The 24,632-nt window shown below is 41.0% G+C and overlaps 1 protein-coding gene across 9 annotated transcripts in view; it reads left to right on the top strand.

Moving 5' to 3' along the window:
* The window catches only part of CABIN1 (calcineurin binding protein 1), a 219,028-nt gene that overhangs the window by 26,330 nt on the left and 168,066 nt on the right, over positions 1–24,632 (top strand). For all 9 annotated transcript variants that reach the window (XM_019493692.2, XM_059713507.1, XM_059713506.1 and 6 more), the window contains exons 10-19: positions 728–896; positions 3,325–3,461; positions 3,874–4,091; positions 7,484–7,562; positions 7,815–8,002; positions 10,689–10,838; positions 12,960–13,154; positions 13,895–14,131; positions 16,552–16,717; positions 17,333–17,448. In XM_019493692.2, the coding sequence (XP_019349237.2) occupies positions 728–896; positions 3,325–3,461; positions 3,874–4,091; positions 7,484–7,562; positions 7,815–8,002; positions 10,689–10,838; positions 12,960–13,154; positions 13,895–14,131; positions 16,552–16,717; positions 17,333–17,448 (1,655 nt within the window). The remainder of the gene's footprint in view (positions 1–727; positions 897–3,324; positions 3,462–3,873; positions 4,092–7,483; positions 7,563–7,814; positions 8,003–10,688; positions 10,839–12,959; positions 13,155–13,894; positions 14,132–16,551; positions 16,718–17,332; positions 17,449–24,632) is intronic.

Genomic DNA, 24,632 nt, shown 5'->3' on the forward strand with positions numbered 1-24,632 from the left:
TAAGTACCTTCTAGTCCTCAGATGGAAGAGTCTAAGAGAGAGGCAAGATATTGTTACTTTTAAAAAAGATAAGTTGAGGTTAGTTGCCTGTTTCCCCAATTTTGTGATTCAGCATATGAGTATAGGAACTTTAGAGGGTCAGGTTGGCTGATGTTAATGTTTGTTGGATGATATTCACATGCAGGGTTCTAGGGGATATGCTGTGTAGTTAACTGTATGGTATATTTATTTATCATAGTAGTTATAGCTCATAGTGTTACCAGTATTTGGTTGATTGTCACAGGTTCTTGCAGGTATTGATAGAGGGCAGGCTTCTCTGCTTTCCTTCAGGACTACAGAAATTATGTAAGAATGAAGAGAGAAATTTTTCAAGTAGATCACTTTGTTCAGGCCAATATTCTGCATCATGTTTTGTCCTGAAGAGAAGTTTCCAATTGGCCTCTTTTTCTCTCTTGAATTAAGTTACAACTGTGAATTAATATAAGAAAACAATACATGATATTTTCTATTATTATATGGAAACTGTTCCAGTATTCTAATTCCCATTGAAATTAATGCAGACAGTGCTACTTGCATTCAGTAGGAACAGAATTGTGTCTTTGGATGTTACCAGAGAATAAAAAAATTTTAAAACATCTGCCAAGTATTGCTCCAATAATATTTGGTATTACTCATTTTGAACCATTTGGCAATTCCGCTTTTGAAGCTTTTTGATGTTGTTTTTTAGGTGACACATCTGCAAGTGATAAATCTAAAAAAGGGGTGAAGCGGAAGAGAATCACAGAAGATAGTGGCGAAACAGCAAAAAGGCGATCTGCTAGAGTACGAAACACCAAGTGCAAAAAGGAGGAGAAAGTTGACTTTCAAGAACTATTGGTGAAGTTCCTTCCTTCAAGGTACAGTAAATCATCACTGGCATTGCATTACATGAGAGCTAGAGGTTAATAGGAAGAGCTGATTGGACTTTAGGTTGACCAGCTGGCATCTACCAGCCTCTTCATGGATCTGGAGCTGTGTTGCTTATTGAAAGAAACAGGGCTTAGTATTCTTTTGTAGATGTTATTAAAAGTATTAATTTTTTTTTTAATCCTAAACTAAAAAAGGCCAATAGAACTACCAAGTCAAAATAAAATTAAAGTAAAAGCAATAAATCAACAAGTTAGTGGAGGAATTAACTTGACATTAAACTAGTTAAATTATCAACCATTCAAAATATAGATTTGATTGATTTTTATTTTTTTTTTATCAATTTTTTTATTTAGGAAATCAAACCATACAGACAGCCGTATTTGAACTGTCGTAGAATTCGCAGGGATGAATTATTTTTCATATTAGAGTATCTTACTAGTAAAATCTAACTGATGTCTCATACCTGGAGCACAACTTCAGAACTGTGTATAAAACTGATTTTTCTGTATTTCTGTTCATCTCACTTTTGTCCCACCCTTGTTACATACAGACTTTACCAGAACTATCCTAATAAATAAAAGTTTAACAACTCTTCTTTACCAGAAATTATAAATTGCAAACTCCAAATTTCTCAGGACTTCTAAATATAAAACATGTGCTAATGAATAGTTTAATCAAGTAATGTTTAGAGAAGCTAGATTTTACTTGTGGAGCTTTCCCTAACTGGATTTTATGGATGCTCAGGGATGCTTTTTTGCATGCAGCTATGCTTTCTCTATCTAAACATAAAAAGGCTAATACAATGGACATCTTCAGGGGCAACCAGATAGTATTGCCAGAAGACCAAAACAGAGAAGAATATACTATTTAAGATAACAATGGAATTGAAAGTTTTGGTTCTTGTGCTGACTTTCTGGAACACTACCCCCAACAACATACATTGAAAGGTAGTCTCCTTAGATTGGGGAGCAAACCCAGCTACATTCTGAACCACTGCTATTGCCTTGTGTTACTCCATTGCAGAGCATGTGTGTCCAATATGGGAACAATCAGTTCATGACAAGAAACTAGACCCAGTTCTAAACGACAGATGTCATGAATTAACAGGATGTCTAAATCCAGCACCAAATGATAGCTTTTACTTACTGTCTGGCATCGCAGCATCTGATATCAGAAAAAAGGTAGTGAGCCAGAAAGAAAGATCACAGCAGATGGAAGATCCAAGGCATCCACTCTGTGGTCACACAGAAGTAGCTAAATGGCTTAAAGCACGAAAGAGTTTTGTGACCAGTGTTGTACCCTTAGACATGATGGCTGCAACTGAGGTTATGGAAGGAAAGATTAATAGCAATCAGGTGCCCTGAAATGGACCTGGAACCCTCTTGAGGAATTTCCTAGAGGGGCTGACACAGACTGGTCGACAGACTGGTCAACATGGCAATGCCTGAACTGCCTGTGTACTCAAACTGGAAGATCAAAAACAAGCATGATCAAATGGGGCTACTCTAATAACACAAATATATGCGAGTGCTATAAAGTGCAGACCATGAAACACCTGCTCGTTTGCTGACTCATTGGTGAGACCTGTATGAAGCAGGACCTTCCTGCAGCAATGGAAATGTCCATTGCTTGTGCATGATTCTGGAAAAACATTTAGTTTATGACAAGGTCATGGGAAGGAGGAGAAGTGTTCTGGAACTCTAAATCAAGGAACCAGAAAATGTTGTTCTGCTGGCCCAATGCTTCTTCCTAGTGAGCTTCCTTTCATTTGAGAAGCCTGGTTGTTGCTGATTTGACCTTTTTACAAGGTTGTCAAGCTTCAGGATTCTGGACGGCTAGTCTTTGCTCTTCAAAACTTAGAAGGTGAGGTTCTTGGGCTTCATCTTGTAACAACATTGTCAGTTATCTCTTGCATTGGCTCAGTCTCAAAGATGTGTGAACATATAAGGTGCAAGATTTGCCTTGGAGACATGCATCTTGGTCTAATTATCCTTGAGTTGGGTCCTAGGCTAGCATTCTTTTAGGCAAATGGAAGTATAGATCCAAATAGCTTGTCTTCCAGAATCAATATGTTAATAAAAAGAAAAAAATATTGTAAAGCTGATAATGACGAAAACCATTTCAGGAACAACTTTTTAGTGTTCATAGAAATCAATTGCTTTCAGATATAATTTTTCTAGATGTTTTCTAGAAAAAAGCAGAAGCTAACCATGACTTCTTTTTGCATGTTTAAGGAATGAAAATGATGTAAACTTTTATTGCTGTATTTCCTCTGTTATGCTATACATAACTCGGCATGTTTAACTGCCATTTGTTACTAAAATTCCTTTTTGGAATTTCACAAATATTCTTTTTTTTTTTTTGTCCTGTTCTCTTCCACCCCACCCCCTCATCCCCACCCAACTTCTTATTTAGGCTGAGGAAGGTGGATCCAGAGGAAGAAGATGATCCTTTCAATAGCTATGAGGTGCAGTCAGAGATCAAAGAAGAAAACTTCCAGCATGTTGGGCCACATAGGATGTCATTTGATTCTACAACATTCATGGAATCTGGTAGGGACTTCACAATCATTCTCCTAATTATTTCCTCTATGCTTCTTCTCCCACACTTCTCTATGATTTGTGCACAGAAAAATAAAAACAGAGCACATTTCAAAGGGTTTATTTTAATAGATCATTTGGCTGAACTTCACAGTATTAATAACTGAAACTATTTTTGTGTTTTCAGTGGGTTGCTTGATTATTGTTTATGTGATCTCTGTGTATTTTCTCAATTTAGCACACAGTTACTTGATTCTACGTTTGTTCAGAACTACATCTGTTAAGGAGTATGAATGTATCTCTTGCAGGATGTGTGCTGGATGTCATAAGGTATTATCTCTCAAAAACTAAGAGAGATGGTGACTTGAACGTGGTTGAATTCAACAAACTGATTTTGTGAACTTTATGCTCTTCTGCTATCTAGAGAAACAGGATGTTCATGAGTTCCTTCTAGATAACCTGAACAATGGTGGTATACTTGAACTGATGATGAGATACCTCAAAGTAATCAGCCAGAAGTTCCTGGTCAAGTGGCCACCTGGATTGGCTGAAGTGGTCCTTAGTATCTACAACAGCTGGAGAAAGCACAGTAGTAATCTGCCCAACCCATTATTGAGAGACTGTAGCAACCAGCACATCAAGGTAATGAGATTGTTTGGGTTTGGATTTTTGGTGCTTATTATTTTACCTCATCACTATCAGTATATTGCTTTGTATGCCTCCAAGCCATCTATCCTCAGTGCAGCAACTTTATTCATGTTTTTCTTAATTCTTCCTGTCCCTGAGATATTCGTGGATCCTAGTCTTCATTTCAGTTGTAAACAAACTCGAATGCACTGTATCTGACGTTGATTTTGGTCATTGTATTACTGAGCGTATTGGGTGATGCTCCACTTGTAGCACAAAAAAGCCTTGTGTTTTGCTGTGGTCGAGTGTGGAATTTGTAATAAGAGCTTTGCTTGATTTTTAGATCTGTGCAACAGAACTGAGCAAGGCTCAACGTTCTAGTGGTTTAGATCAGTGGTTTCTGAACCTTCTCCACCCCATGGCACACTTGCCAGGCCTTTTCTGCCCCATGGCACACTGGCTGAACGCAGGGGAGCAGGGGGTGGTGAGCAGTTGAATGCTGGGGGGATGGGGAAGGGATTGGCGTGGGGCTGGCTGGGACGTGGTGATGGCATGGGGCAGTGGTGACATCACTGCCTGTAGCCATGCCATCCTCCCCCCCCCGCCCGCCTCCGATTCCGCAGCATACCTGGACATGGCCAATGGCACACCAGTTGGGAGGCGCTGGTTTAGATTCCATACTAGAGATGCACTTTGTCTCAGGAACACGGGTTGTATAAAAATCCCTCTTCTAAATAGAATATATAAAACTTGCAGTGACGTAGCAAATTATGGAATTCATAGCTGAAAATTTATACACCACAGTAAAAGGAAAATATATTTCCTTTTCCTTTTCTCACTAAGGCCCCCTCTACATGTTACAGATATTGTGCAATTAACTTGTGATGCCTGGGGCCTTATGGGTGATACGGCTTGCCGGTAATGTAGCCCCTCCCCTCAGCTCACCTGCCACAACTTTGCTGTTAACTGTCAAGATAGGGGTTCAGTGAAGATCTTCCCAGAGGGGCTTCCTGACAACGGCTATACTCACAGTTGTTTGGCGCAATGTTCCACAGGGCTCCGCCTCCCTTACACCCCATCCACTCACCAACCAGTTACGTGATGGTCCGATGTTGTCCTTGGTCTGGCGGGGCTTGCCCGCAGTCTGCTTTGGGGAAAGGGAAGAGCACTCGGCTGAATGGCTCAGCCAGCTTGTGTTCCTCAGGTCTTGATGCCCAGACCCTTTCTACCTATCCCTGGGACTTTCCTCCTTTCCTGCTTTTGCTTTCCTTCCGTAGTCTTCAAAAAAAATATTCTTCTGGAGAGGAGCGGGGTGTGGAGCCGCCGCCTCCTCCTCCCCAGCTGTCTCAAACCCCCTCCTTTGCTCTGCCTCTTCCAGGGGGGGTGCCCGCCGCTCCAGGTCAAGCTACTGCAGGGAGCTGCAGTGCTTCCCCTGCTCTGTCTCCGGCGGGGGCTTAAAGTTTTCCCCTGTGCCGCTTGCCTGTGCTGCGCCAGCTGTGCTGTGCTTCTCCCCAGTGGGAGCCTCAGCACACTGGGTGTGCTGCCCGGCAACTCTCCCTCTGGCTCCACCTCCTCCCCGTGGGTTCCCTCGGGGCTTTTAAACTTTCCTGCAGCGACCATGCCGGCCGTCACGATTGGTCCAGCTGTTCCCCACACAGGGAACAGCTGCTTAAACAGCCGGTGTAATGCCGGCTCGTGCGGCCACAGCTGTGGCTGCAGCCGCAGTCCCAGCTCCTGCGCTGCCAGACCGGCCGGAGGTAAGTTCCCCCCTCAGGGGGTCTGTTTCTGGGTTTTGGGCCCCCCCCAGTATTTACCCTCACCTCCTTTAGAGCCTGTGGGGGTGTGTCGCCGCCACGTAACTGAAGACCAGCTACACTCCATAAAAAGTTCCAACCAGCTATAAAGTTGGTACACATTTTTGAGGTCTAATTTTATAGTTGGTTGCTATCAAGGTCTAATTTGCACATATAGCATGGTCTCCCCTGTGGCTGGGAGCCCTGTCAGCTGAGGGGGCTCCCAGCCATGGAATTGCACCATGCCCAGCTGGGGCTTGGGAGTTATGCAATTGAGGGGACTCTCAGCTCCAGCAACTCCTGACTCTGGGTCCCAACAACACAGGGACCCAGAGTCCTGCAGCTGCGAATGCTGGGTGCCGACAGTGTGCCTCCTGGTGCTGGGGCTCAGCTAGGTCCCAGCAGGCACAGAGTGTGGTTGCAGTCTTCCTGCCCTGGCGGTGCATGAAATTCTTGGGTCTGGGAGACTGTGACTGCCTCACTGACAGCAGCTGCATCTCCCAACCACAGGGATGCATGGGGGTGCCCCTGTGGTTGGCAGCCCCTCAGGTGAGGGGAGCTCCCAGCTCTGGGAGCTTGCTTCTTGCCAGGGCAGAGGGAGCCCCAGATCAAGCTCCCCCTGCAATGGGAATAAGGCATGATAGGATCTAATTTGTGATCTCACAATCACACCTGCTATGCACATAGGAGGCGTGATTGTGTAAATCATAAATTGGATCCCATTGTGCTTTTATCTGCATGTTTAGAGGGGGCCCTAGGGCATCAAAAACTTTGTAAAAGAAAACAGCTTAAAAAATAAACTACAGGCTTATAGTAAGTAACGTGGCTATATAGCTGCAATGTATATGAAAACCCCTACACTAGCACATGCAAAGAAACATCTTTTTGGTAACAAATGCTCTAGAATCTTTTGAACTATGCCAAGAGATTTCACTTTCTTCACATGGGTTCTAATTATAAACACCATGTAAAAATGGAAAAAAAAACTTTATTCTTTACTCCATATAACCACCTCCCTGTGAATTGTACTAGAATATCCAGTGTTTTCATTAGCAGCTCATATCCAGTTGTTTTTTTTTTAAATATGCTTCCATCTTTTATTGAACAGCATTAATGACCTGGCAAAACTAGAGCATGTACTCAGTCTCCTTGATTTCTACAACTTCTCTGCTATTCATCTTGGCCTTTTGATATTTTTTCAGAGGTTCTAGCAAAGGTATCAGTGATGAAACAACTTAGTATGATTTTATTTCAATCTGATAGTGAATGAGGATGGTGCCCTTTTCCATGATAGGACCAAACTGCTCCCTTATTATTTTCTTTTCTGCTCAGTCTTTTCTTTTTTATGAACAGAGACTTTTTGTACCTCTCTCTAGTAGTAAATGGCATATTTTCCCCTGATCCTTTTTGCCCCACTAAGTGTTATGGGAAGAATGCAGCCTTTTTTCCCCCTCCCTTTTGAAGGAAAAAAGCCATAATAATAGTATCTTGGAAATGGAAATCACATAGAAGACATATTAGAAAGTTGTCTTTCAAGTGCATTGCTGATTTTGTTTAATTTTACTCATGAATTTCTGTTTTCTTTCACCAATTTTATTCATCCGTTCCCTATAGGATATGATGTTAATGAGCCTTTCTTGCATGGAACTGCAACTTGACCAATGGCTCTTGACCAAAAGGAAAAGCACTACAGGTAAGAGCTTGATATTTCTCAGCTACACTGTTCTTATAATTTGAATTAAACTAATAAGACATTTTGCAAGGAATGTATTAGATTTCTGGGCTATTATTTCTCTAAATGCAAGTCATAATAAAAGATGAGGACATCTGTTCATCAGTTGGTATTCTTGTTTGTTAGAGTATATCTGAATCCTTTTTGGGTCCTGCTGTATGTGGAACCTTTTGCATAAGGAAAATACAACATTAAGCTAAAATTTATTTGCAGTTTCCCCTCGGAATTGCCCTGCTACCTCTGTGAATGGAAAGTTTGGTCCTGATTTCCCAGGAACTCATTTCCTGGGAGACCTGTTGCAGCTATCATTTGCATCTTCCCAGCGAGATCTGTTTGAGGAAGGATGGGTGGAGTTTGTGGCTCGAGTGTATTGGCTGAAAGCTCGCTTCCTAGCACTTCAGGTTTGTTTGCCGTTTGATTTTGATAAGTACCACATCTTTATTATACCTTATAACATCCTTTAAGCAAAGCCAGGGCTGCCTAACTTCTAGGCAACCAGGGGCCACATGCCGTTGAGGCTGCATGATGTGCAGGCCACAGACCCAGGAGCCACTTTCTGTGTGGGTGAGTGGGCAGTCTACCCACCATGTAAGCTGCCCCTCTGCCCACTTGCGCAGTGTGTGCAGCTCAGCTCCCCCCTCTCCTGCTCACATGCACCACATGGGCTACCCAGCACTCTCCCTGTAGCAGAGGCAGCCTGGCCCTCTTCTGCCCCCTTCCCATGGCATATGTGTAGAGCCTCTCCCCTACCACCATGCTCCCCAGATTACAGGCAGTCTGGTTCCCTGGATGCACCTACAAATTAAGTGAAGCCAGGTTCTCCGTGTTGTGCTAGATTTCTTTTTTATTTTTCAATGGAGCACAATCCTTTTGACAAGAATCATTAATTTCTGATACCAGTTCCCAAGCAGATTATCCTAGAGCAGTTTCTCAAGTAGAGAAACTGTTTGTTTGATCCTATATTTTACCATTTTTTCTGGGCATCGCTTTTAAAAAGACAATACAGATCGTTTAACATTAATTGTGTAAAGTATCAAATTAACATTAAACATCTGAAGTAGGAAATGTGCAAAGCTTCGGGTGCTGATTCGATTCGGAGGAGAGTTGGCAGCTGAATCGAATCAGGAGACCAATAAAAAGGTCTGAATCAATTCAAAGCCTCTGATGGGGCCTGTTTGATTTGGAGATTTGGCCGATTTTGGCAGCGGCCAAATCTCTGAGTCAGATTTGGCCAAATTGATTCAGGGCAGTGATTCAAATCACTGAATTGAATCTCTGTCCCCCGAATTGGCTGAATCCAAAATCCGAAGCGAATACTAGCTGCTTTGCACAGGCCTGGTCCTAAAGTATCAAATTCTAATCTTACATTAATAAAGTAGTATGTCAGTGGATTTTATGTATAGTCAGTGACTAATTCATTACCCTTTCACATCTCAAAATCTCTTTTAATGAGTCCCTCTATGAAAAGCTGTATAAAGAAAATTCACCATAGAGAATTCAGCAGGGATAAAACCTCCTTCTCACTTAGAAAGTGTTTAATTATCTTACAGAATTGAGATAGATGCCTCCTGAAAAATGTAATTTTATTTTCACTCCAAAACAAAATCTCTCTTAAAAGGTCTTGCAGTTTTCTTTCCATTTGAACATAAAACAGCAGCCTTTCAGTTTAAGATAGTTTAAAATCAATCATTAGTGTTCAGTCTCAATAACAAAAAAGGCTACACTGGTGCTCTCTGCCCTATTCTGTTGGGATGATTAATTTTTATAGCTATATCATATGTATAATCTCCTTTTCCATAATAAATCTAGGTACTTTAGTTTCAAAAGACAAACAGGAGTAGAAGGATAGTGTGAAACAAATACACAGAATCAGAATCAATTCCAAGTTGTCCAGTCAAAAATAGATTTGATAGCCTTTCCTAAACAGACTTCTGCACAGCTAGTGCTGGCTCTCTATAGTTTTAGTGAATTATATCTTCTTCATTTGCAGCCTCCTTTGTTCTCCTGATCCTTTCTCTTTAGGACAGCTCTAATTTGTTTAAGATAAACAAAGTGTATTGTGCATAATTTGTTTTAAATAGCTTGGCATATACAATAATGTTACTTGCACTTCTGTTTTAGTTGGCACATGTGGAGACATGCCTCTAGTATTTAATCTGCTATTAATTTTTTGAGAAAAAAGGAGGGTTAATTTTACATAAGTCACTTTTCCTGGTAGGCAGTTTGAACACCTATCCTTCTAATTTACCAGTGATCCTCATCAAAATTAAATAGCTAAAATGCAATCATGAGTTGTTTATTGGTAAGGGTCTACTTACTTAATGGTTTCACAATTTTTGTGGAAACAATGAAAAATGGCATTGTCCATTATTGCCAGGAAATATTGCATTCGCTGTGATTTTTCCCACAAAGTTAACCTAACCGCCCCCAGCATATTATTCATATGATACACTGTTTTAGAATGTCCTAATGCTTACTGCAGTACAAAGATAATGTGACAATTGCTGCAGCTGTAGATCATGTGATTTGAGAGAGTCTACGTCGGTAGCGGAAAAAGTGAAGGCACCATTCAGTGAAGTGAAAATGTTTCTATTATCTTTAGCATTAATGAGTATTTCTAAACTTTTTGTAGAACACTACATATAATAAATGAGGATGATATAAGTTACAATTCATAAATATTTATAATATATTTAAATTTACATTTAATATTTAGGGTAATAATAATATGATAAATTACACGATATAATTTACTTTCCATGGAATAAGCTATTAAATTATATGGTGCATGCCTCTCTGCCAATCAGTGGCAAGGAATGGGGCCACTGGGAAATACCTGCGAAATTGGCTCTTTGTACCACAACCAAGTTGCAAAAATTGCTTTGTCTCACTACAAGTTAAGTAGACCCTTCTTTATTGGTGGTTATTCTTCGTGTTGATATTTTGAATTTTATTTGAAGCATAATGATAGTCTCAATTACACTAGCAGCCCAGACATGGAATTAGTGATTTAAAAATTGCTTAAATGTTTCGGAAAAGTCTTATTGCAGGGAGCAATGCATGATTTCATCTTTAATGTTTCCACAGGGTGACATGGAGCAGGCTTTGGAGAATTATGACATCTGTACTGAAATGCTGCAGAGCTCCACTGCTGTCCAAGCCAAAGCTGGCAATGAATGCAGCATCATAATCCGTTTACCTAATCTCCATGTTGATTCTGTAGTTTCTTTAGAAGAGGTAGGGGTCAGTTTATTTGTGGGCTTTTTCTGTCTCTTAAGTTTATCCAAAGTGAGAATTCTAGGCAACTTAAAGTATTTTTGAGGTTTTTCTAAGGAAGAACCAAACGTTACATGAAACTAGAGATTTTGTTTGTATGCTTGGTTTGATTCATAATTCATTTCCCTCTAAAGAAGTGTGCACACATTTGCATAGCATAATGCAATGCTATGCATAGATACCCCAAGCTAGTAGTGAAAGCACTAAGTCAGTGATTCTTAACCTGGGTGCTGGGTATCAGCTAAACTAAGCAGATGAGTGAAGGCTCAGGCATATATCCCTGCCGGGATAATCCCCCATTCCCACTGTCAGGCTCTTCTTCAAGGAAACAAACACTGTAATCTATAATTTAGTTTTTGAAATTGGGTGCCACTTAATTCACAAAAGTTATAGAGGTGTGCCTTGAGTCCAGTTGAGAGGTCTTTTGAGTCCAAAAAGGTTGAGAGCCATTGCATTAGGTCATGTGCAAAAGACTGCACAGTACAATGCAGGTACTAGCTCTGTAATGTGGGCATATTGCCTCTGGTTAATATGTTGCTGCCCCCAGGATAATAAGCACTGCTTCTCTGTGGAGGTTATTAAAGAGGCTCTGAAGTTTAGAGGGGGGAAATAAGAAGTTTCTCTGCTTCTTGGATGTATTTGTTTCTGGTACAGCTAACCATGCTATGATTTATTTTAGAAGAGAATGTGCTTTGCATGTAATGAGTGTTCAGAAACTGTGCAGAAGAGTTGGGCCTGATGAGAAAATAACATGTACTCATAGTTGCAGCATATTTAAATCTCAAATCACATTCCCCAAAAATGGGGAGACCCAACAAATATTGTTTTCATAATTAGTTAGTACTCTGAAGGTTATCCTTCCCTTTTTCCAGTAAGATGCTGTCTGGATTTATTTTTGGTCCCTGCATGGTTTACTTTTGCCAAGTAGATACACAAGGGAAATATTGCTACCAGAATTGCTGCATATAGAGTTACAGTTCTTAGACTAGAGCTTTGTTTTGAAGGGATTCTTTGCACTAAATTTCACTGTTGTTCAAATGAATTCTCGACATTGGATATCTTAAATTCTTTTCCCATTCCTCTCCCTGTGGGAGGGCTTCCCATGTAATGCTGTCTTTAAGCTAAAGACCACCTTTTGACTGTGCTTCCTCAAAGTTTGAGAAGTGTGAGATTTGTAGCTCTAATACAGTAGTGTGTGCTCAAACCTTTTCAGCTACTGGGCCAGATGGGCTGTGCTCAATCCAACTGGTGGACTCAATCTTGCACCCAGACTGGGGCAGCCCAACCTTGATTTAGGTGCACAGGGGGGAGGGGGTTTGACCTGGTCCCAACCTGGCCCTGTGTGGTGGGGAAGGAGCATAATCCAGCCGTGATCCAGCCCTGAGGGAGGATGGTCTGGCCCTACCTGTTGAAGAGGATGTGGCCCAGCCCTGACTTGGGTGGGTGGGGGGAAGAGGGTATAGCCTGGCCCAGATCCAGCTGCACAGTGGAAGGGGTGTGGCCCAACCCCATGGGAGGAAGGGGGTATGGCATACCCCTGCAGAGTGGGGTGGGGTGGAGAAGGGAGCGGGGCAGCCATGAACCAGCTGCACAGGGGAAGGGGGCCTGGCCTGGCCTGAACCCGATCAGACAAAAGGAAGGGAGTGTAGCCCAGCACCCATCTGGCTATGCCAGGGGGAGGGTGGGTTGTGGCCCGGCTCCAACCAACCCTGTGGGGTTTGGGATTTTGGAAGCATGGAGGCATGACAGTACTGCTATTGCTCCCCTGCTGTCAAACTTCCTGACATGTGGGGAGCACTGTGAGCCAGATACCAAGGTTTCCATGGGCCTCATTTGGCCCACAGGCTGGAGGTTGAGCACCCCTGCTCTAGTACAAAAATTTGAAATACTGATTTAAAAAATGGGGTAAGTGATATTGGTCCAGAATCTTGTCTGCCTTCTTTCTTGTTTCTCTCTTGTTTTTACATTGCTGTAGATTTTACATATCCTACAGCTAGTTAGCTATGTTCATAAGTAATGCCAGTAGTCAGAGGAACATGAAGGTGACTGTAGGTTGGATTGCACCATCTGTGACTTTTGCAGATTGACAAGAATCTGAAGTCTCTGGAGAGATGCCAGTCTTTAGAAGAAATCCAGCGACTGTATGAAGCAGGAGATTACAAGGCAGTGGTGCATCTGCTTCGCCCAACCTTGTGCTTTAATGGATATGGCAGAGCTAAACATCTGGAATTTGTTATATCCATACCAGAGAGACCAGCACAATTGCTCCTGCTGCAGGTTTGTTACGTTTCTTTAAAAAATGTTCTTTTGTGTGGGCTTGAGAACTCTGCTTTATTTCCAAGGGCAAGATGAAGAGATTTGGAGAGTTAGTATTTCTTTCACTTTACAAAGCAGAACATTTACCACATCTTCGGGTAATATAAATTCACCTAGATCTGTTAACCTCGATAAAGCTGTGTTAGTTTCTATCAGCTGGGGATGTAGCTCTTCATTTAATCTGGCTGACCAGTAACAGAATATGTAAGTAGCCTTAAATATAAATCTGAAAATATATGTGCTGAATCAATTGTAGAGGTTGGCTTCTGGTACTTCCCAGTTTTGTTGCCCTTAACTATTTGTCTGTTAACTTCCATGTATTTTCTGCACCTGAAACTTGATAGCAAATTGGTATATAAATCACTGGTGTGATATATTCTTACTGGCTTGCTCTATTTAAGAGGCAGGGCAATAACTGCTGCAGCATATGGCAAAAGCTTATTGCAGCCTGTTCCTTGCAAAGTAGGTTCACATAATTGCTTAGTATTCAGTGTTGCTTATATAAGACCCGCTCGTTGCTGAGAAGCATGAGTCCTCCATGATCCACTTGTTTTTCCCCTTTTTAATGTCACATTGAGAAACTTCCTTGTGGCATTTCAGTAAATATGCTAGCTGCCCACTCTGTCTCCCATTTCCCTTAGTCCATATAACACATTAAGCACATTTTCTTCTATGTTTTTTTTCATGTTAACATTCCTTAGGATTCCTTGCTCAAACTGAAAGATTATAAGCAATGTTTTGAATGCTCAGAAGTTGCCTTGAATGAAGCAATTCAGCAAATGATTAACATGACAGTAGCCTCTGCTAAAGAAGAGTGGGTTGCTACAGTAACTCAACTGCTCACAGGGATTGATCGTTCATTGTCATCCGAAAGCAACATCCTGAAGGAATCTTCTGTAACACCAAGCCTTATTCGGCTAACAACCAACCTCATCCAGGTAACCTATTCACCTGCACTAGCAAGTAGCTGCTGTGTGTTACAGATCTGTTAGACATGATACAGATGCTGTCTGAATTGCCACCCACTTGCAGGACCGCTCTTGGGTTAAATTTCTGCGTGGGTTGCTCCCTTTCACATAGTTTTCACTGCAAGATCTCAGAAATGTGCTGAACATCTCTTTTGGAATCAGTCATGGCATCTAATTTTGAGAACCAGCTCTACAGAAATAAATGTAATAGTAATAAGGACTAGCAATAAGGTAGCTGAAGGAGCAGTACCATTGGCTGGTACTCTATAGAAGCAACAGTGCAAGGTTTTAGTTTAGTTGACTGTGTCCAGTTTGTAATTTTAGCTACGTATTCCTGCTGTTTTCCTCTATTATAGGTGATATTTTGTCTTTTTATAGAAATTCTTGCAAAATTTTGAAAGCTGCTTGCCTTCCTTCCAAGCTTCTCATTTAAATGCCCTAAGTGGCAGAATTATAGGCTTCTTTTAGTACTATTCTTTTTTCAAAGCCCTGATCTTGTTAATTGCCACCTGAAAGGTGCTGAATGTCCTCAACTCTCATTAACTTCAGTAGGAGCTAGGAACCTTGTCAGCTTGCAGAATTTTGCTCTTAATAGTTTATAGCAAATATGCACAATTATGCTTGTGTGGTCACTACTTAAGGTGGTAGTAAAAGTAAGGCTGTTAATTGAAAACTGCAGGCCTTTATTATAGTATCATAACTATTTCCTAAATAAGAGTAAATATATGTATGTAAAAAAAGAGAATAATTTTCAAAACCATTTTAGAAACCTCTATTGCTATTTTAGTAAAACTGGCTCTTGTAAGGTTAGGATTTATGTTTTAATAAGACAAATTGTACCGTACAGCAAGAAACTCTCCCTCCCAAGTTAAATAGGACTGAAAGAAGTAAGGTAATATGGGGGAAAAGGAAATTGGAGAGTTACTTTTAGTATGAAGTGATTTCCATAATATTAAAAATGTTTTGATGTTATAATGGTTAAGTATAATTACTATTCAGTTAATCTGAGTTTAAAAGAAATGCAACAGTCTTACACCCAGAGAGTTTCTAGTAGAGCCTGAATTTTCTCATTCCTAAGTACCTTGAAATAATTGTCAAAATGTTAGCTTACTATTTATTTTATTGTTAATTGATTGCTTTTCTTTTTGTTCGCTATTGATGAAAATACTTAGCTGTTATGTAAAGCTTTTAATCTGTCAATCTCAAACTACTTCACAGTGGCGTGTAAGTATCATAACTCCATTTTAGAGCTGATGAAACAGAGGCACAGAGAATTGTAATAGGCATCATTGATTACTTTCAAAATGATCAAATTTTCTGTCCCTCCCTAGGTCCTCATTTTTCCAGCTATATTGAGATTCTTTTATACTTGAAATGTTAGCGAGTAAAAATTGTCAGAATAAAGTAGAAGTGTGCTGAATTTCTGAAAGTTAGTCCATTTTATTTTTGAGGAGCCAAAGCAAAAGCATAAGTCTCTAAAACATGCTATTTAAAAGGCATAAAATTTGTGCTTCTAAAGACCTAAGATGAATTTTGTCCTATATCACAGATAATTTTGTAAATAGTTACTCCACCTGCTGGACTAAGAAGGGATTGAACAGATTTGCAAAGCTGCATGGTCCTCTACACACATTTTTGCTAGGTATTATAGGGTAACTAGGAAGTCTTTAAAAAAGCCAGCTTTTAGTAGAACTCTTCTAATATCTGTTCTTGTAAAATAATCTCACCCAGTTATTTAGAGGGAATGGTATACAAATCTCTTTTTCTTTAGACTCCTGTCTTCCATTGGGATGATAGGCAATTTTTCATGTGAAAAAGATACTGGTATTTCCCTAATATAGCACTTGTTTGTGTCTCCCTTACATACAGCCTCCCTCCTTACTTCTAGCCTGTTTTATTGCTTCGCGTTAGTCTTTGTTTCTCTTTAGGACAGTGTCTGGTAATGATTCATAGTTGGCACTTGTTGGTTATAAGATTTTCAGTTTATTTGAACATGATTAAAGAACATTTATCTATCCAGTTTAAATTTAACCAGGTACCTTCTCTCTTTCTAGATACTAAATGGATCTCTTTATTGTCAGAGTTTATGTTACAAATACTCAAATTCTGCTTTTTCTTTGGTCTCTTGGACTTGAATTTGATATTAATTTTCTAACTATATATCAGTTACCTTAGAGGCTCCCATAAGAGGAACCAGTTCTTCTTTCATCCCATGCAGTGCTGGAGATTTAGTGACTTCCTTTGTCGTAGTTCCATATCCAGTCAGCATAAGAAGAAAAGAGTATCACATTTTGACTGATTGTTTAAGAGTCTGATGCACTACCAGCCTGGGGCATCTAGTCAGGTATGAATCCTTTTTCTGATGCGTGTGATGTGTATTTCTTTACTAGATTATAGACTGCAGCATGGCTATCCAGGAAGAACCCAAAGAACCATATGTTTCCTCAGTGCTTCCCTGGATTATTCTGCACAGAATCATTCAGCATGAGGAAGATGCCTTCCGATCCCTTTGCTGTCAGCAGCAACAGCAGCAGCTCCAGAACCAGGGTGAAGAAGGTAATAGTTTCATTTTTCACAGTGACATGTTAAAACCATGCTCTTTGCCCTTTTTGGCATGTGAATCAGGAATAGCCAGTGTACTTTCCCCCTGCCTCACACCCGCTGCCCCCTCCCAACATTATCAGGGGAATCTCTAATCCATATGTCCTTACCGTTAAAGGAAAATAATTCTGAGGAAAAGTTTCTATGTCAGAACATGGTGAGGGTTGGGTGAGGAGATACGTGACATTATGTTTAGCCCAATTCTGTACTACAGTAAAAGCTCTGTTATCTGGCATCCCCCAGGAATGGGGGATGCCGGTTAATCAAATATTCCGGTTAATCAGGTGTGCGCCGTGTGGTGCACTCCCCAGCGTCAGTGTGCTGGGGGACAGGGAGCAGGGCCCTGAGCAGGCTGCTTTGATCTGCGCAGGCTGCTTAGCTCTGGGCCATGGACCGAAGAAGTGGCAAAGAAAAACTCTGCTCGCGGCAGCGAAACCCAAAAGTGGTACTTCCGGTTTTGCTTTTTCTTGTTCCTCGGATACCGGTTAATAGAGTTTTCCGGCTAATAAAGTGCTGGTTAACACAGCTTTTGCGGTACTTAGGATATATATTTTCCAACTTTTCTTCCAGTGAGTCCTGATGCCCCTATGCTGCCTTCTTCTCTCATGCTGCTTAATACTGCTCATGAATACCTAGGGAGAAGATCTTGGTGTTGTAACTCAGATGGTGCTCTTCTCAAATTCTATGTAAGTATTGATGCCTAAATGTGTAAAATACCTTTAACATCTGCCTCTTTAATTTAATTTAACCTAGATGATAAAATTCATGGGCTGTTCTTCCAAATTGTTCTCCCTTTTCAGTTTCTGAATCTCCTAGACAGACAAAAGACTTAACATTTGCCTTAGATGATGATGTTTGCTTTGTGTTAACTCAAATTAACTGCTCATTAGTAAATACTTGTACATTGCTTTGAAACTATGAAGTACTGAAAAAATGCAAAGTAATATTAGCAATTACTGAGGAAGCAATATACTCTTACATAAGCCTGTGGTCTTTATGATAAAATGCTCTTGGTTCAGATTATGCCCCTGGAATTTTAACAGAATGAAGATGGTCACAGTATTCCTTATAAGAAAAAAATTAGCAGGGTTCAGGTTTTCTGAGATTATTAGAGACTGTAATATAGATTGGTATAATTAGCGTACATCAGCAAGACTTGTAATCTCATGATTTATGACTTTTATATGGCATATTCTTCATTAAGGTAAAGTCAGCCAAGCTTTTACAACACATTCGCTTCTGCCTGCTTGCTGCCTGGAGGCAGAGCCAGATTTGTTAGTCATTGGCAACAGGAAAATACCTTGACTCTGACATTTTTCTCTAATTTATTCATCTTCACAGTGGCAGGAGTCTCCTTGAGACTTCCCTGCTACAGATATATACTTTGAGAGACATTCCAAACTGTTTCCAGTTTCTAACATTTTGGTTCAATACCATAATCCCCAGGTACTTTCTAGGGTACTTTCCCTGTTTGCCTTCTGTGAAAATTGCACTCCAACTTTGCTTCTCTGGAGAGACAGGAAATGGAAGCCAAAAGCAAAAAAAAGGTCTATGTCCCCCTTTTCACCCCCTTCCCATATGTCGTCTTGGGAATTCGCCTAGCTCTGTGGGCAGCATGGTTTTCTTCTCTGTCCATTCTGGCTGGAGATGCCTTGATCACCATTCCTTGCATGGAACTGAATTATTCAGGATAGAAGGGGACAGCTGTGTTGGGGAATAATGTAGGCATCATCTCAGAAGCCTAGGTTGGTGTTGTCACTTTGGCCATCTTGCTTAGACAGGAAAGGGAGGCAGGCAAGGATTAGAAAAATAGGTTCAGAGAAAGCAGTTTACTTGCCCCCTTTTCCATAAAGAGTAGGCCTGCGCGAAGTGGTTAGTATTCGCTTTGGATTCGGCCAGTTCAGGGGACAGTGATTCAATCTGGTGATTTGAGTCACTGTCCCGATTTGATTCAGATGAACCTTATTTGGAGATGTGGCTGCTGCCGAATCTCCAAATCAGCCAGGCCAGGCCCATCCACTGCCCCTCTCCCAGCCTGGCAGTAGCTGCCCTGCCTGCCCCAGCTCCCAGCACTTGTTTAAAAAAAAAAAGTCCCGACTCAGCAGGTGCTGTTGGGCAGGGGGCGATCCTCACTGCTCCCCACTACCCCACATTGCATGGGGGTTCTGCCACGAGCCCCTGGGTGCCACACCCGGGGCAGCTCTAGCCCTTTAAGGGGGGAAAAAACCCGAACTCAGTGCCCCCTGCTGCCCTGCACCACTCGGGAGGCTCTGCAAGCGTCCCTGAAGCCCCGAGGCCACTGTAGGAGCAGTGAGTTCTGGGGCTTTTCTTGTTGGCTTTTTTCTTAAAGGGCCAGAGCTGGCCCGGGCGGGGCATCTGTGGGGGGGCTGGGTGGGGTCGGGGGGCTCATGCAGAGCCTCCCATGCAGCAGGGGGCAGAGGGTGTCACCCCCTCCGCCTGGCAGCACCCAGTAAGCACCAGGACTTTTTTTTTTTTTAAAGTACCAAGATGGGGAGGGCGAGGCAGCCATGGCGGGGGCTGGGGAAGCGGGCAGGGGTTGGGGGGCTGGCAGGGGTCTACCCATGGTCCTCTCCCCCAGCCCTAGTACTTACCAGCTTGGAGTCAACTGCAGCTCCCTGCTGCAGCCACTGGGAACTGCCTGAATCATTAAAGCTCTTTGAATCCTTTCCGAAGATTTGGAGAGCTTTGAATCGATTTGGACCTTTAAATTGGTCCCAGGCTTAGATTTGGATTCGAAGATTCAGTCACTGAATCAAGCCAAATCTCCTCCAAATTGAATCACCATCCGAAGCTTCGCATAGCCCTAATAAAGAAACAGTGTCAGAATAGCAGTATGTTAGATAAAGATCATGCCTGAGTCCCTCGAGCACTTGTCACTAGCCTAACCATACCTTAGAGTGGTCTCCTAACCCTCTTCCTCTCAGGCCGATGGAGGTCACTGGTTACAGTATGGACATTCCCAAATGCCAGGGATTGTAGCGAAGCAACTTCATAGCCAGCTTCTTTCCCCTGCTGTCACCTTCTTCCCCGTTTCTTAATGATGCACCAGGGTGAGACCTCCAGGAGCAGCCCAGGCTTCTTTAAACCATATGGCTCCCATGCAGTACATAGAGGCTGCCTTTCTGGAAAATCTAGTCCATCCTGAATCCTAGGCTGGTCCCTTTCTTGATAAAGACCCAGGAAGGATGAGAGAGAGAGAACATGAACAATAAGGCCAGTTTTTGAGGGCAGTGAGTGCAAATCATATGAAACACTTTTGGAGCAATGTTTGAAGCCAGTTTTACTAATTTTACTGCTGCAGAATCATAGAGGGAAAATTCCCAAAATAGAAATGTATAAATAAATAAAATTAAGTTTGTTTTGCCTTCTCATGTTCAGAGTATAGCATAGCTAGTAATCCTCTGTGCTCAGGTCTTCTAATCACCTCCATGGAGAAGTCAGATAGGGTGACACCTTAGAGACTGTCTTGTTCAGCAAGACATGAGCTTTTGTAAGCAAATGGTTGTCTTTGACCAAGTTACTCTCTAAAATGCCACCTGCCCTGTCTTCTGCCTGACTTCAGATTAACACAGCTAACTATTTCACCTTTGTAGGGTGGAGTATAGCATGCAGAAAAGACCAGAGCATAGACATGTGCAGATTCCTCTGGCTATGTGCATATGTGGACACGCACAAACCCCCACACAAAGGAAATTTTTCTTCTTCAGGGAAGGCTAAGTCTCCAAATTAGAGTTTAAGAATGAAAAAATAAAATGTATATAAAGACAAACAACAATAATAGAGTCTTTCATGTAGAGCACTGAGCAGTATGAAACAACAGTTAGGTCTTCGACTTTCCTAAATAATCTTATAAATATACACCCTTCTTCATGCTCTCTAGAGAGGTGCAATAAAGAGACAGTGATATTCTGCTAGACCTAAAATGCTGGGGAAGTCTCAGACTATCATTACAAGTATCTGCTGCATGCTGCCATGCCTCACCACCACTTCCAACTCCTCCATTTATTAATGGACCATGTAATGAAAAGAGAGAGAGCAGCCCTCAAGCAGAACAAAAAGCATGCATCAAGGTGTCGCTTTGGCCCACCATTTATTTCTATTGAGCTACCCTGGCTTCTATATTATAAGGCTTAAATGTGTGTACCAGTCCAAATTCAATGTGGAGTCATTACTGAGATAAATGGGCCTATTTTACCTACAGCTCAGACTCAGAATTTCTTAGTGGGCTAAATCATTGTCTTGAAACCTGGTTGCCACACTGTACAGGCCCTTTTCAGGCAGTTGTGTCCTTGCAGGCATGCCTCATCCCCTTCTCTTAGGTGTGGAAACTCTCACAAAGCAGCAAACCACCCTCGACATTTATGGAGTGGTATATGATACCCAGAGTGCCTCTACGTCATTTCATTGGTAATTGCTGACATGGGTGAACAGTATTACAACTGTGGTTCATCTCCGTGTAAAAATTCCATGTTTGAAAGGCTTCTTACTGATACAGATAGTCCAGTACAAATCTGTTTCCATGCAGTTATATGAGGCTCTGTCCTTAAAAATCAGCCTTGTATGGGTATGGGTTTGGAGCATCTCTGTAGCTATGATGGTTCATGAAATGTATGAGGCAAAGGGTTTTTCAGTTGTATCTCTTATTGGAATAACTGAATAGTTAGGGAAGATGTTGGACAAGCGTTCTGGCATAAAGTAACTTCTTCAGGACCTGAAAGTTTGTCCATCATCTCTTCCAGCTATACACTTGGTCCAATAAGATATTGCCAAAAAAACCCTTTGTCTCTTGTTTACATAAATTGGGTCCTGACTTTCTTAATGTTACTTTGCAAAATTCTGTTTAAAGCTGGAATTGTTCAGAATCTTTGGAAAAGTCAGTTTACAGTCCTGACTCCTGCTAGATGCTATAGTAGCAAAATTATGTTATTTGCAGGTTGAAGCATTCCATGTAGTAAAACAAAAAAAAAAAGCAGGATGCAGAACTAAATTAATGTTTTTCTTCTCTCACCTCAGACCTCTGTGAATGACTCCCAACAGTGTTATCAGAAACTAGGCCCCTTCCTTCAGAGTCAGGAGCCTGTATGCATATCAATGATACCGTTTTTTCCCTGATAGCTATGATCATTATTGTTACTAGCCCTTCAAGGTATCCAGGAGAATATGAATGGTAGTATTAGTACCAGCTTTAAAATAAAAGGAAATGAATTGGTATATCTTCCTAGACAGTTTTTCTTGTGAGGTCCCTATGCAGAGAGAAGACTGAAACAAGAGCCCTGTCATGTTTTTGGAGTATTTTAGTTCTTTTTTTTTTTCCAGTGTTTAAGTACTGTGTGAAGCTAGTCTGATATGGACCTGGGCTGAGAATTGAATACTAGCAGGTACAAGGTCTCATTTCAGAGATCTTTTTTTTTTTCAATAATAAGGATAGCAATGAAGGAAAGAAATGGTAATGTTATCTCAAGCTGGTAATGATATCTGATAGCATTAGAAACTGAATTCCATTAATTCATGCCTAGAAAATGAGAGTGGTTAAGTTGGTGATTCTCAACCAGGATGCTGTGAGAGCCTTTTAAGTGTGGTGTGTAATATTAGCACATGTGAAGGTGTTCACACACCCAGAGATGTGGGGTGGAAAAACTTCCTCAGAAAAAAACTTCCAGTGCTTTATTTTTCCATGGGAAATTTTCCATTTCTAAAGATTCATTGTTTCATAAAATTAATTAGTGACAATGAATGGATACCAATACAGTACAGGCAAGTTTGGCAGCTTCAAAGTTGTAATGAATGTTTTTCAGATGATTATCCCTAGGAAGTGTGTGAGAGAGTACATATGTTTTATTGATTTGTAAACAGGAGAGTAAATACACTCACATAATCCAAATAAAAAATCAAGTTATGAATTCACCTAATTGGCTGTGCAGGCCAAATCAAAACCAAAGCTAAAATTCTTATTTCATCTCAGAGTCTAAGTGAAAGCAAAACCAAAACTAAAACTGTGATTAATTTGAAACCACTTTAAGTTCAGCAAACACACAGAGCAGTGTCTCATTTTGTTTCTTGAGTTGGGGAAGTTGAAAGTGTTTGCATGAGATCTGTTAGGTTTTTTTGTGCATTTGGCTTGAAGTAGTCATAATAATGCCTAATCAGAAAAAATACCTAGTGTGGCATCATTTTAGCGAAGTTCAAGCCACTGAAGGAAGGAAGAAAGTTGGTAGATGTAAATATTGTGGGTAGGAGTATGCTAACGGCGCAACAAGAATGAAGAAACATTTAATAAAATGTAGAAGCTGTCCTGAAGGAGTACAAGCTGTATACAGAAAGCTAATACAACGAAGTGGTGAACAACATCATCTGAGAAAAGTCTACTTCAGGAATCCTAGGTAAGTAAACAAATTAATATGTTAAACAACACACAATATAGACTAGCATCTGTATTGTTTTAAAACATTATAATTTAAAAAAATGTTAATGCAACTCTGGACTATAATTTATTTTATTTATTTAAAATATTTGTATCCTGCTTTTCTGCTTGCACTAAGTACTCAAAATGTTTTAGGCTTAACAATATATATTTTTTTTAAATTACATAACAGATAAATAGTTGACTATTTCAACCCAGAAAAGTGAGTTTAGTCCTCTGGCTGATAGCAGAGGCCAGACTATACTTCCCTTCAGCTCTGCCGATCAAGGGCAACTGAGCAGCAAGTTGAGCAGCAGAGTGTTCTTTCTGGCAGGGAGAGGGGAAGTAAGCTCCCTGCTGCTTCTCCTTTTTCTGATGGATGAGGCCAGACTAGAATAGGTTAAAATAAAAATCTTTTTCCCCTTTTGTTACAGGTACTTGGTAGTTCATGTGAAATAGTAGATTTCCAAAAATGGAAAATGAAAATGTTGAGCTCCCAGGTCTGGGGGAAGAAGAAGCAGGATCCTCGCTTTCAAGATCACTGTCACCAGACATGCGATCTACCATGAGTAGCTGTTCAAGACAGTCAAGCTTTTTATCAAGCTTTGTGGACAAAATGTCAAAGGAAGATCAAGAAAAAGCGGAAGAGATGTAAGCTTGAGCCACATTTGCAAGTGGTACGCCTCTTTCCATAACTGAAAATCAATACTGGAAGGAACATTACGAACTAATTGGCCCATCATATAAGTTACAGTCACGTTCTTGCTTATCATGGTCTCTCTTAGATGGAGAGTATGACAGTTCAAACAATGGTTATGCAAAGGATTGGTCAAGCAGAATCACTGATGGATGTCAGCTGGATGGACTGATATCCAAGGAAATCCTTTATTGAACATTATGTTAGCAACACCTGAACCAATATTCCTGAAAGCAATTGCTATCAAATCTTCTAGTCATACAGGTGAATACATAGCCAAATTACTGAGTGAAGAGGTTGAAAGTGTAGGTCCCTCCAGGGTACAAGCCCTTGTAACTGATCATGCAAGTAACATGAAAGCTGCATGGCAAATATTAAAGACAAATTATCCTCATTTAATAGTATTTGGCTGTCTTGCTCATGGGTTGAATCTTCTGGCAAAGGACATAATAAGTGTGAATACAATGAAGACAATATTGGCAAACTGCAAAGTGATTGTGAAAGTATTCAACAATCATCTTGTTGCTAATCAGACTTTGAAGAAATTACAGAAAGAGAAGCAGGGGGAGGAAAGTGCACTTTTATTGCCAGGAGAAACTAGATGAGACTGGGTTACAAAGTGTTTACATAGTTTCCTGCACACAAAGAACTGTTTGCAGTGTGCTTCAGTAGATGACACAGTATCCCTGATTATTCGTGAACATTCAGAAGCAGATTCTTGACAACAGTGTGTTCTGGGTTTGAGCTGAAGG

This window comes from Alligator mississippiensis, chromosome 10 (assembly GCF_030867095.1).
Source record: "Alligator mississippiensis isolate rAllMis1 chromosome 10, rAllMis1, whole genome shotgun sequence".
Classification (NCBI taxonomy): domain Eukaryota; kingdom Metazoa; phylum Chordata; order Crocodylia; family Alligatoridae; genus Alligator; species Alligator mississippiensis.